Source organism: Cherax quadricarinatus, chromosome 74 (genome assembly GCF_038502225.1).
Source record: "Cherax quadricarinatus isolate ZL_2023a chromosome 74, ASM3850222v1, whole genome shotgun sequence".
Classification (NCBI taxonomy): domain Eukaryota; kingdom Metazoa; phylum Arthropoda; class Malacostraca; order Decapoda; family Parastacidae; genus Cherax; species Cherax quadricarinatus.
The window spans coordinates 5501298-5515097 of record NC_091365.1 but is presented as its reverse complement, the minus strand read 5'-3'; the positions used below and the strand labels follow the sequence as shown (position 1 = coordinate 5515097).

Below are 13800 nucleotides of genomic sequence, written 5' to 3'. Positions count from 1 at the left end.
AAAAAAAAAAAAAAAAGAGCACACTCACCATCATTCACTCATCATAATCACTGAAGAGGTGCCTAGATACAACAGTTTAGTTGTCACTCCAAACAGCCAATATCCCAAACCCCCTCCTTTATAGTGCAGGCATTGTACTTCCCACCTCCAGGACTCAAATCCAACTAACCAGTTTCCTTGAATCCCTTCAAAAAATATTACCTTGCTCACATTCCAACAGCTCGTCAGGTCCTAAAAACCACCCCTCTCCATTCTCTAACACGCAAATACAATTGCAGACAAGCGATCTTAACAATGTAGGACAAGCCATGGGAGATGGAAATCTTCAGCTCAAGATTTTTTTGCACTTTTTGTGCATCATCAGGAGGTATGCCTCCCCATGTGTCTTATTCTGCATTGTTGAGATTGCCCATTTGCAATTGTATTGTGCACTCAAGTGTACGCACGCATGTACACACATGCAGGGGTCGAGTCATAGCTCCTGGCCCCACCTCTTCACTGTGCGACTAGCTCCTCTCTCTCCCTGCTCCATGAGCTTTATCAAACCTCGTCTTAAAACTATGTATGGTGTGTGTGTGTGTACTCGTACAACTAGGTGAGTACACACACACACACCATACATAGTTTTAAGACGAGGTTTGATAAAGCTCATGGAGCAGGGGGAGAGAGGAGCTAGTAGCAAACAGTGAAGAGGTGGGGGGCCAGGAGCTATGACTCAACCCCTGCAACCACAAACAGGTGAGTACACACACACACACTACTCGAGTCCTGGAGGTGGGAAATACAATGCCTTCACTTTAAAGGAGGGGTTTGGGATATTGACTGTTTGGAGTGACAGCTAAACTGTCATATCTGAGCACCTCTGCAAAGACAGCGAGTGTGTGAATGATGGTGAAAGTGTTGAATGGTCACCCTGCCTTGGTGAGAGATGGCGGATGTTAGAAAAAATGTGTGTGTGTATGTATGTATGTATGTATGTGTATATATATATATATATATATACACATTTTTTTTTCTTTCCACAGATACTTCAATACATTACCAACCTTTTTCCTCCCCTCATCTATTCTCTGGTTTGCTTCAGCTGTCACAGACCCATCTGATGACATATGCACTCACATATATCTAAATACATCCACTTCTTCTGTATCCCCCTCCTTCCAATCTGATATTGCCTAGATTTTTTAATACTGTTCTCATTTTTTTTCTATGTTCACCTTTAAATTCTTCTTTTACATCCCCTTCCAAATTCATCCACCAATGTTTGTAATTAGATTTCAGAATCCCCTAACAAAACTGTCATTAACAGAGAGCAAATGGATAACTCTCACTTTGTATCAGATCAACATCTTTCAATCCCAAGAGCTTCCCAACACCCTATCATTTACTTCTTTCACAACTCCACCTATAAATACAGGTCCATTAATAGAAAACATGGTGACATCATGTTTCTCCGTCCAAGTCCTATTTTAAGTGGGAAATAGTGCGTTCCTCCCTACTACACGCCCTAAAATGAGCCTCACTCTGCATAAAGCTCTTAACTGCTTTTAGTAGCCTACTTTCTATTCCATACATCTGCCACATGGATCACCTATCATATGCCTTTCTTTTTAGATCCATAAACACAACAACTTCTTACCTTTATCCAAATAATGCTTGCTTAAATATTCTTACTTTCTCTCCTGTGTATGTATGTATGTATTTATAATATAATTATAAATATATATCATTACACTTACACACAAATGAACATACACACACACACATACATATACACATGTTTAATAAATTAAGAGCTCAAACCTTCCATGGCCCTATGGTTATGGAACATGCGTTATATCACATCATGGTCCAGCTAAATAAATTAATATTAACATTAATTTCACTTGTATGCAAGGCAGTGTGTACACTATTTTCTTTCTACCATTGGCAGTGATTAACCTTTAACAAGCCTCACAGTAATCATCAGTGTACGAGATCATCGAAATCACGAGCAACATCAGCGCACCATGGCAGTAAAAATTCTCTCACAACAAGAACATAACAACACTTCCCAGGTAGGGAGTCAAACTTGCACATTAAGGTGTTGACATGGTTAAGTGTATTTGGTGTTTTAACTAGATGTGTTGAGCTTCAACAAAGTTTATAATTGTGGCTTACGATCATGTGTTAGCTCCAAGTAGCCTCCACAATGGAATGACTTTTCAGTTCCTCACACAAGCAAGCACCGTGAGTTTAATGAAATAGCATTTACAAATGATTATCATCTGCAAATGCAGGCAGTAATTGTAGCTGGCACACTTGTTACTGACATACCCTTATTATTAATATTAACCTGACTGTTACTGGCAGTGCTAGTTTCAAGTATCACTATAACAACAAAAGTATCTGGAAAATACACCTAAGACATAACCTCTCTCTCCCACCATAAAAAAAAAAAAAAATTGAAACATCTAAATGCGTGAGATCTCCACTTTGTAAAATTCAATACTTGAGACACTATCACCAGTCTATAACATACTGTGATGATACAATCAAACTTTTGATACATATGTGCTCACAATTCACCTACAGTAGTAAGCAAGTCTTGGGCGCTGATGTGCCGAGATATGGGTATTAAAAATGTACAAATAAATGAAGCTTTACCTGTAACTGATCACCAACAGAAAGTCAATGTAATTAAGATTATTGCAATACCCTAAATTAATGTAGGGGTATCATTTGCTATACAGTCCAACTGGCTCAAAACTGAACATTTTTAACTTCCATTTTATAACAGCACCCACAATACATATGCATCATGCTTTTTCCAGCCCTCTGTGATGAGTACAGATTTAACTGAACATAAGAAGCTGTGATATGTTCCTTACTGCAGAGGAAAGGCACTGGATATGCTGTGGCCAAGGCTCTAATTGTAGCAAAATTATGGGGATTAAAGAAAAAATGGCCATTTGAAATAATCTGTGGTGAAAACGAATCATCTTTTTAAACTAATAACAAAAACTGGTATTCAGGTTATACTTGAAGATTAATAGTTCATTAATTTCTTTTAGTTGATGGTAGGTGATACAAGTCCTCCAGGTTTTCTCCCAACAAACTTTTTTTCTATTTCAATTAATATAGTATGTAGTAACATAAAAAAAAAAAAAACTGCATAAATGATTGACCTACTTAAACTATAGTTAAAACATATTTTTCTGGTGAAGGTACAAGGTGTCTTCTCATTATAGTACATCAGCACTGCAAAATGGCAGTTTTCAGCACCAGATTAAATCAAATTCTTTAACTGTAAATGATTTCCATAAAAACATTAATATCTGCAAAGAGAATAAACTTTTAAATAAATAAAGCAATACAATTTACATGACAAAGGTTTCTTATTGTAATGAACACACACAAAATCTGAGTGAATTCACGTAATATTCCAGTGAAGTCACATAATATTCCAATGAACTCACGTGAACCTGTGTTAAATATTCCACTGAACATGTGAATTCACATAATATTAGAGTGAACATGCATAATATTCAAGTGATCTCATGCAATATTCCAGCAAACTCACATAATATTCTAGTGACCTCACATAATATTCTAGTGAATTTATGTAATAATCTAGTGAACTTACGTAATATTCTTTGAAGTGGTAAAAACGTCATGGTTTTCATGTTACAAATTCCTGGCCATTTAAATTAGAGTATAGCCAATGAAAATGTAACTATGAGAATCATAAGTAAATTGAGCACATAATGGGACAATGCTTATGAAAAATTTGAAAAATAGCAAACTTTAAACTAAAATCATTAATACAAAACATTTTGTTAAACCAATTTTAGATGCATACAGAAAAAAGGCAAATCCCTGTCCCATATTCACCTCCATCCCTTTCCTGAATATTACTACTGAGTTAATGCTAATGTTTCTGGGTATTTCTCATTTAAGTACTGAAGAACCTAAGCCTTGGAAAAAAAAAAAATCTGTTAACATCCTCATTTTTAGTACTGCTTATATTGACAACCTAATCAACTTCATAACCTCATGTACCATAATGACTAATGCTGTGTCATGTACATCATCATATCCACTGAATGACCATTGCTCTCTTGTCATCTCTTTGTCTTACAACAACAACTAATTATTATCCAACACATGTTCAAAGTCATAAAAATAAATACAGTTTCACCTACTCTGCCTTGTTTCCCATTGTGCTACAGACACTTAGGATGAGTATATAATGTAGGAAAGTACAAAAAATAACAAACAGTAGCTGTAAAAATGATAAACAGCTAACAAAAGACAAAACAAGAATGTACTTAGAAGACTCGGATCAAACGATAGTTGCAGTGTACCAACATTAACATCTGAGTGTCATTTTTAGTTCTGGACACAGTTATGCAGCAGCAATTGTATATTTGCTACATAAAAACTGAACCCTATTGTGCTTTCAAAATTGTTAATTATTCTGAGAAACCACTTGAACAGAAATATGAAACAGAGTTATGAGATATTTACACATTTCAGCATCCATCTCAGATCCTCTTCAGCAACTGGTCTGATTGAAGAGGAAATATACAAATCTCTCTCTTATCTGGGTATCATATTTCTCTCCAAATGGTTCCTCACTTTGAATTGATTAGTGTATATGATACTTTAATCCAAGCCTTGATTATTCTTTGAATAACAGAGTGCTCACAAAACTGTCTTCTAAATGCAGCCTAATGGCAAAAAGATAAAAATATATAAATACATACATTAACCAAATCCTCATTGGCGAGGTCACAAATTACTGAAATGAAAATGGGAAATGGATATATATTTTGCATATGGCTTAGGTCACAGCCATTCACTGGTTACTTAACTCAGTAAAGAACATGATAACATATGGGAATACTGTACTGTGGTTATACCTGGGGTACCCAGGGTTAACCTACACACACTCCACCACTCGTGGTACTACTTCTGGAAAAAAAACTTTTAAAACTATTTTAAGGATTTTTCTTAAAAAATTGCACCATTAAATTAAGAAAGATCCTTAAACATCTTTGTATATGTATGTCAGTGAATATAATGAAAATATGAGTACGGTAACTACTTTTGAGCCATCAGAAATATGACATGGAGTATGTATAATTCAGAATTTTAAAATATGACATTTATAACTTCTCTCAAGCTAGTTATCTATGAGTAATAATAAATATTTTTTTACATTCCTCATATTTGTCAAAATTCCTACAGGAAATCTAATATATGATGTACTTCACTTGCTCTATCAATTCAGCTTCAAAACAATGGCAGAGAAAGTGCAGGGTCCCAAGGCAGGGGTGGAGGAAGGAAGCAGGGTAGTAATGGGATGCAGGGTTGGAAAGCAGTGTCAATAAACATGCATATATATACACAGTTCATATTACTGAGACTTTTCAATTAAGTCAAGTTTTCAAATTGTGTGTGCATATGAACTAAGTTACATGCTGTCGATATATATACAGCAATCTATTCACTAGCATTACTTAGCCCTTAAGTAATACAGTGGTTTGATTCTGCTGATATTAAATGCCCATTTATTATGTGAAAGATCATGTCAAACAGCTGAGGTAATACATATCACATGAGAAACCTGAGAGTGCAAATCTATGTACTAACATGACAATTTCTATATATTGAACATTCCTTGATTCCTTCAATTACACTGCCTGGAGCAACTGCTGAGATCCTTTATAGTTTCTAATCACAAGTAAAGCTGTTCATTGATTATAATCCATGAGTACAAAATACATTTTTTAAGCTCAAGTTTATGTATCAAGTTTGTGTACTGCTTTCACAACCCTACACAACCCGGAGTGACTAGTATGACATGCGACTCAGCAAAGGGCCAACTCGCCAACCTTGATTGTTGTGGCTTGGTAGAAGAAAATTGATGCCTAGACCAGTCTGACTTGTAACACTTTATATTGACTAATAATACATCCAAATTTAACTTCAAAGTTTGCAGTTAAAAATGTAGAGTTTATTTTCCAGTGGACTAAAACAACCGACTTTTTCAAAGCCATGTAATTAAAAAAAAAAAAAAAAAATTGATAATTTATGCTTGATATGGTATGAACTCATGCCACTATGCATGCAATTACCTTCCACCAAATCACACGTTTTGCAGGGTAACAAGTCCTGCATTCTACAAAGAGATCACATTGAGCGTTTCTGAAATCCGTCTGTTGGTGAGGAGGGAAAATGTATTACTGGTATGGGTGGGGTTAACTTTTTCTATAAATATGGCACCAATGTTGGGCATGGGAGGCAAGAAGTATTCACCGACCCTCAGTAAAGTACAAGAATAATTAAAGCAATGGGGCTTCAAACCGAGTACAGAGAAATGATAAAAATAATAAATTTAATATCAATTATGTAAATTAAACAATGAAAACATGTTAACAAAAAGTGCAAGGAACAAATCTGAAAACAAATAGGGATCACTAAGAACCTAGCTGCAGTTACCATATCATGGTACATAATGCTGCAATATTTTAACATAAAATGTTCACGACAACCCTATGTAGACATAAAAAATGAGGACAGGAAATGAAAGTAAAATATCAAGACAATATAAAATACAATAAAATAATCTTATCTTAATGGGCAGTGTTGGCATACTAGGAACTATCTTGAGCCAGACCCCACTCTTGACCAAAGCTTTGACGACTTACATATAACAAAATAACAACATTCACACACACAAACAGTTAACTCAATGTGAAAAAAAAAATTGGCAATCCTCATAAACCTTATGTGCAAACTGCCATAACCAGATGTGCTATGCAGTATTAGGGATATAGGATATGACCAAAAAGGCTGTGTTACATACATACGGTGATAAACAATCAGACATAATGGGCACCCGTTTTGTTGTTTGTGGTCTGGTCTGGCTTAGATGTTCCTGATGTCTGGCAGTGGTGGTTTTCTTAAGTGGCCATCTATCAGCATTGCAACCCCACTTTACAGATAAATGGCAGCCATTGTATTGTTAGTATTAAGTCTTTGTGACCCTATAACTACTAACCTCTACAATTCAGGTATCTAATATAAACTTGTTTTATCTGACAAAAAAAATATTTTGAAGTGAGTAAAGATGCCATAAATCTTTATGGGAGCAGCAATGTTGGCTCACAAGGATGATGTATATTACCCTAACACACTTCAATTGACCCTTTTACACTTAGTAATAGTATAAGAGCTCCTGGCAGTGGACAAACTATGCTGGTTGTTCTACTCTCACACTATTTACAAATATACATAGGCAACTGTACACACAGATACATGCTTCTTTTTTAATAGTTTGCACAGAATATATTTTTTTTGGTCCAATATTTGGTCCATTCACTTGGATTCACAAGTTTAACATTCTGAGCTCCAACTGTGGGCACTAAAACATCCCTCAAACACATCTGGGGAATGCTCACACCACACACATACACACACTGTGTTACTCCGTAATGGAATGAGATCAAAACCTAACTTTTGTCTTTAAAATAATTATTTTCTCCCTAAGATCACACTGCTTTAGATATATCTAAAGATAAAGATTTTGGACATGAGGGGCGTTTGCGTCTGTGTTTTTGAGGTCGTGCTAAACTTGGGTAGCATAACTGAGTAACGGCCTGTTTGGCTTCTGGAGATAGCTGCTCTAGGGGCACACTCCGTGTTGCTTCAAGTTGGTCCATTTCAACCCATTCATCAGCAAGTCTGCAAGAAAATTTAAATATGCTCAAACTGTGTGAGACAGTTCAAAACAGGGGAAACTCTGGTAAAGAGCAGTGGGAAAAAAATTTAAAAATTTATATACAATAATACCATATATTACCAGCAATTGACACTTTTTTTTAAACCTTTTCCACTCTGTCTTAGGAATGCATACCACATTTTTTTCTGAAAATATTACACTTTAAAACTTTCAAGGAAATAACCAGTCACTGACAAGTGTATAAGCACAAGCTTGTACCATTGTAACCCTTACTATATTACTTTCTTTAGTAGTCAAATTATATATTATGAATTTCTAGGTTTCTCCTAGCTCAATGTGGATTCTCTTGATGTGAATATAGTCCTTGTGGCTTAGCGCTTCTTTTTGATTATAATAATAATAATCTTGATGTGAATTTACTATTATGAGATGTCCTATTTCTAACAGTAATATATAACATACATACATTTGCTGTAAGTTATTAGTAGGCTCACAAAGCATACTGAAGATTCTTATGTGGAATTAAGTGTGTATTACCTGATTTTAGCTTAATACAGCTGCCATGGAACTGGAATGCATTTACAGTTTACTAGGGACACTTGGTATTTTATGTGCCAGTACTGATAATCAATGATGAAGTGAGAATTTTATAAAAAAAAGTTATTACAATTCACTACAGTACTAAAGTGAGTGCTTAATGTGGCTATTCAATAACTAGAGGACACATTCCAGCCACTTTTACAATCAATTAAGTGACCCACTGTATTTCCTTAGATTCCCAAATAGGGAAAAAATTTCCCTCCCTTCTACACACTCTAACTTGAGCCTCACTATCCTCGTAAAAACTCTTCACTGCTTTCAGTAACCTACCTCCTACACCATACACTTGCAACATCTGCCACATTGCCCCCCTATCCACCCTGTCATACGCCTTTTCCAAATCCATAAATGCCACAAAGACCTCTTTAGCCTTATCTAAATACTGTTCACTTATATGTTTCACTGTAAACACCTGGTCCACACACCCCCTACCTTTCCTAAAGCCTCCTTGTTCATCTGCTATCCTATTCTCCGTCTTACTCTTAATTCTTTCAATTATAACTCTACCATACACTTTACCAGGTACACTCAACAGACTTATCCCCCTATAATTTTTGCACTCTCTTTTATCCCCTTTGCCTTTATACAAAGGAACTATGCATGCTCTCTGCCAATCCCTAGGTACCTTACCCTCTTCCATACATTTATTAAATAATTGCACCAACCACTCCAAAACTATATCCCCACCTGCTTTTAACATTTCTATCTTTATCCCATCAATCCCGGCTGCCTTACCCCCTTTCATTTTACCTACTGCCTCACGAACTTCCCCCACACTCACAACTGGCTCTTCCTCACTCCTACAAGATGTTATTCCTCCTTGCCCTATACACGAAATCACAGCTTCCCTATCTTCATCAACATTTAACAATTCCTCAAAATATTCCTTCCATCTTCCCAATACCTCTAACTCTCCATTTAATAACTCTCCTCTCCTATTTTTAACTGACAAATCCATTTGTTCTCTAGGCTTTCTTAACTTGTTAATCTCACTCCAAAACTTTTTCTTATTTTCAACAAAATTTGTTGATAACATCTCACCCACTCTCTCATTTGCTCTCTTTTTACATTGCTTCACCACTCTCTTAACTTCTCTCTTTTTCTCCGTATACTCTTCCCTCCTTGCATCACTTCTACTTTGTAAAAACTTCTCATATGCTAACTTTTTCTCCCTTACTACTCTCTTTACATCATCATTCCACCAATCGCTCCTCTTCCCTCCTGCACCCACTTTCCTGTAACCACAAACTTCTGCTGAACACTCTAACACTACATTTTTAAACCTACCCCATACCTCTTCGACCCCATTGCCTATGCTCTCATTAGCCCATCTATCCTCCAATAGCTGTTTATATCTTACCCTAACTGCCTCCTCTTTTAGTTTATAAACCTTCACCTCTCTCTTCCCTGATGCTTCTATTCTCCTTGTATCCCATCTACCTTTTACTCTCAGTGTAGCTACAACTAGAAAGTGATCTGATATATCTGTGGCCCCTCTATAAACATGTACATCCTGAAGTCTACTCAACAGTCTTTTATCTACCAATACATAATCCAACAAACTACTGTCATTTCGCCCTACATCATATCGTGTATACTTATTTATCCTCTTTTTCTTAAAATATGTATTACCTATAACTAAACCCCTTTCTATACAAAGTTCAATCAAAGGGCTCCCATTATCATTTACACCTGGCACCCCAAACTTACCTACCACACCCTCTCTAAAAGTTTCTCCTACTTTAGCATTCAAGTCCCCTACCACAATTACTCTCTCACTTGGTTCAAAGGCTCCTATACATTCACTTAACATCTCCCAAAATCTCTCTCTCTCCTCTGCATTCCTCTCTTCTCCAGGTGCATACACGCTTATTATGACCCACTTCTCACATCCAACCTTTACTTTAATCCACATAATTCTTGAATTTACACATTCATATTCTCTTTTCTCCTTCCATAACTGATCATTTAACATTACTGCTACCCCTTCCTTTGCTCTAACTCTCTCAGATACTCCAGATTTAATCCCATTTATTTCCCCCCACTGAAACTCTCCTACCCCCTTCAGCTTTGTTTCGCTTAGGGCCAGGACATCCAACTTCTTTTCATTCATAACATCAGCAATCATCTGTTTCTTGTCATCCGCACTACATCCACGCACATTTAAGCAACCCAGTTTTATAAAAGTTACCATTAATGATAAAACAGCATGAATTTCCATATTTAGTGTCATGATGTGCTAAAGCAGAGAAGTGCATAAGTTACATATGTAGTGTAAGCTGTCACTGACTTCCTGCACTTGCCAAATCTCCCTGCCTTCTGTGCCAAGAATGTATGTTAAATTGTCAAAAGCTTCTTGAAGGCTAAGACTTCAGAATATAAACTCTGGAGGGTTAATAACTCTTGGGTAACCCAAGAATGTCTGGCAGTAAGGTTTATTTTTCTAATTCTCCAGTCCTATACCTCAGGATGCAACCATTTACTCCTAGGTACCTATTTAGTGCTATATGAACAGAATAGCTAATGTAAGGAGACTTACCAATATGCCCCTAGGTAAATTTCCTTACAGTTGGTACCACTATTCACCTAGCAGCACATAAAAACTACACCCATAACATCTTCCTCCCTTACTACCACCCCTTTCTCCTCACTATACAGTAGGTGTCTCTCATCTTATCCTCTAGATGTTTTCTAAACCAAAAACACTTAATTCTACATTCTGCAACAAAAATCTTTAACACTGAATGAATTACTGACAGATATAAGACACGGCATAATAACAAAGTTGCATAAAACAAAAAAGTCTATACAGTGGAACCTTGGTTTTGGTGATTAATTCGTTCCAGAAAGTCTGACGAAAACCGAATCGTACGAACACTGAAGCAATATTTCCCAAAAGAAATAATGCAACTCCAATTAATTTGTTCCAGATACCCAAAAATATTAACAAAAGAGTACATTTTATAGACAATAACTATAGTTTTACATAAAGAAAACAATGAGAAATAAATATAAATGATTAATAAAATGGATAAATGAACATTTAACATTACCTTTACTGAAGACTCTTGTTGGCGTATGGTAGACGGCGAGGAGGGGAGAGGGAGGAGGAAAGGTTATTGTTTGGAAGGGAAATCCCCTTCCATATTATTATTCTAATCAAAAAGAAGCGCTAAACCACAAGGGCTATACAGCGCTGCAGGGCAGGAAGGAAGCGAGGGTATCAGGTGGCAAAAGGTAGATGGATGAGTAATAGGTTACGGAGAACAGCGGGACAGTGGATGGTGAAAGGGTAGAGGGCAGCAAGAGATTGAGGTAGAAAGGGCTGAGGGGAGTGCAAAAGGTATCATCATCAGAGTTTGTGGAGTCCCCTTCCATAAAGACTTCAGGTATCAAGGCCCTGTCTGGGGTTACTTCTCTTCTTTGTCTTTTACTGACTCTAGGACCAGCTTGAAAGTCACTGGACCCCTGTTGCACAAAAAAATAAAATCTTTCCAGAGAGGTCTGTTTCTGGCATCTCTTTAAGGTTTGCCTAAAATGGGATGAGGCATTGTCATTGAACATGTTGCAGACATGGCTTGCAACAGCTTTGTTAGGGTGATATTTCTCCACAAAACTTTGCAACTCATTCCACTTTGCACACGTCTTTAATCACTGAAGAAGACACATTCTTTCCGCTTTCTTCCTCCGCCTCTGAAGCAATTTCCTCAGTTGCGGTGTGTTGCTATTCCAGTTGAAGGTCTTGCAGCTCTTCAGTGGTTAGCTCTTCCCTACGATCATCCACCAACTCTTCCACATCTTGGCCACACACATCCAACCCCATGAATTTCCCCAAAGACACAATAGATTCCACAATAGGCGTAGGGTCGTCAGGGTCAGCCCTTCAAAATCCTTCTCAAGGACACATGGTGGCTTATTTAGCAGTCACACTCAAGAAACAAGCACAAAAAACAATGGAGTATTATGAAATGTTATCCAAACGCATCCCGCCTTCGCATTGGCCATACTCGTCTTACTCATGGATATCTCTTGGAGAGGCGCGCTGCTCCTCTCTGTGAGAATTGTCAGGTTCCAGTATCAGTCAGCCACATTCTGTTAGACTGCCCACTTTATCAACGAGCACGCAGAATTTACCTCCAATGTCGTCTTCGCTCCACTGCTCTCTCTTTACCTTCCCTTCTCGCTGATGGACTCGCCTTTCATCCGGACTCTCTCACTGACTTTTTGACAACGACTTAATCCACAAACTCTGATGATGATACCTTCAGCCATTTCTACCTCAATCTCTTGCTACCCTCTACTCCCACTCTATCCCCTGCCCTGCTGTTTTCTGTAACCTACTAATCATCCCTCCCCCCTTCTGCTGCCCAATACCCTTGCTTCCTTCCCTACCCCTGCAGCGCTTTATAGCCCTTGTGGCTTATCGCTGCTTTTTGATTATAATAATATCCGAACGAGCAGGGTAATACTCAATGAGAAACAAAGCCAAACTGAGTCAGAATGCATGGGATGCTTTGTGTGGGCATGGGCAGGCGGACGCATGTGGTACGGCGGACCATCGTCAACTCTACGAAAACCAACCGGATATATGAAAACTGGGACAAAATTTCGACGAAAAAAGTTGCCGAAAACCGAATCCTACTAAAACCAAAACATACAAAAACAGAGGTTCCACTGTATTCTGAGGTGAGAGGTAAGAGATGGTAGAGTACAGTACAGTACATGTATCCAAAAGAGAATGCTGGCTAGTATGGAACAAGATGGTTTAATCAAGTAATAGAGCTGTGAGGATAGGTGGCACAACATACAGATATTGGGAGGGAATAGGAGAGGCTTTATGCATAATGACTATACATATATATGAAAATGACTCGGGGTCCAAATGAGATGTTGACCGAGTACTTGCCACAGGGTAGGAAATTTAAAAATAAAAAATATTTTTTACTTTATTGGCCATGCTTATTAGAAGTACCGTAGAGTACAGTACTTGAAAAGATAAATTGTTTTGTTCACTTTTGAAATCACAACAATGAGAATGCATTATGCAAATGTGCCTCTTTTGGGAGTCTACTACACTTTGGGGGGGGGGAATATTATGGTATATAAATAGTATTGTAGGTAGTAGGTTGGTAGACAGCAACTGCCCAGGGAGGTACTACCGCCCTGCCAAGTGAGTGTAAAACGGAAACCTGTAATTGTTTTACATGATGGTAGGATTGCTAGTGTCTTTTTTCTGTCTCATAAACATGCAAGATTTCAGGTATGTCTTGCTACTTCTACTTACACTTAGGTCACACTACACATACATGTACAAGCATATATATACACACCCCTCTGGGTTTTCTTCTATTTTCTTACTAGTTCTTGTTCTTGTTTATTTCCTCTTATCTCCATGGAAAAGTGGAACAGAATTCTTCCTCTGTAAGCCATGAGTGTTGTAAGAGGCGACTAAAATACCGGGAGCAAGGGCC

At 37.4% G+C, this 13800-nt stretch overlaps 1 protein-coding gene across 4 annotated transcripts in view; it reads right to left on the bottom strand.

Annotated features, from left to right (window-relative positions):
- Nucleotides 1-642: 642 nt before the first annotated feature.
- jing (AE binding protein 2 jing) overlaps nucleotides 643-13800 on the bottom strand; it is a 263347-nt gene continuing 250189 nt past the window's right edge. For all 4 annotated transcript variants that reach the window (XM_070100720.1, XM_070100721.1, XM_070100722.1 and 1 more), the window contains one exon: nucleotides 643-7731. In XM_070100720.1, coding sequence (XP_069956821.1) covers nucleotides 7539-7731 — 193 coding nt within the window. In that variant the 3' untranslated portion in view covers nucleotides 643-7538. The remainder of the gene's footprint in view (nucleotides 7732-13800) is intronic.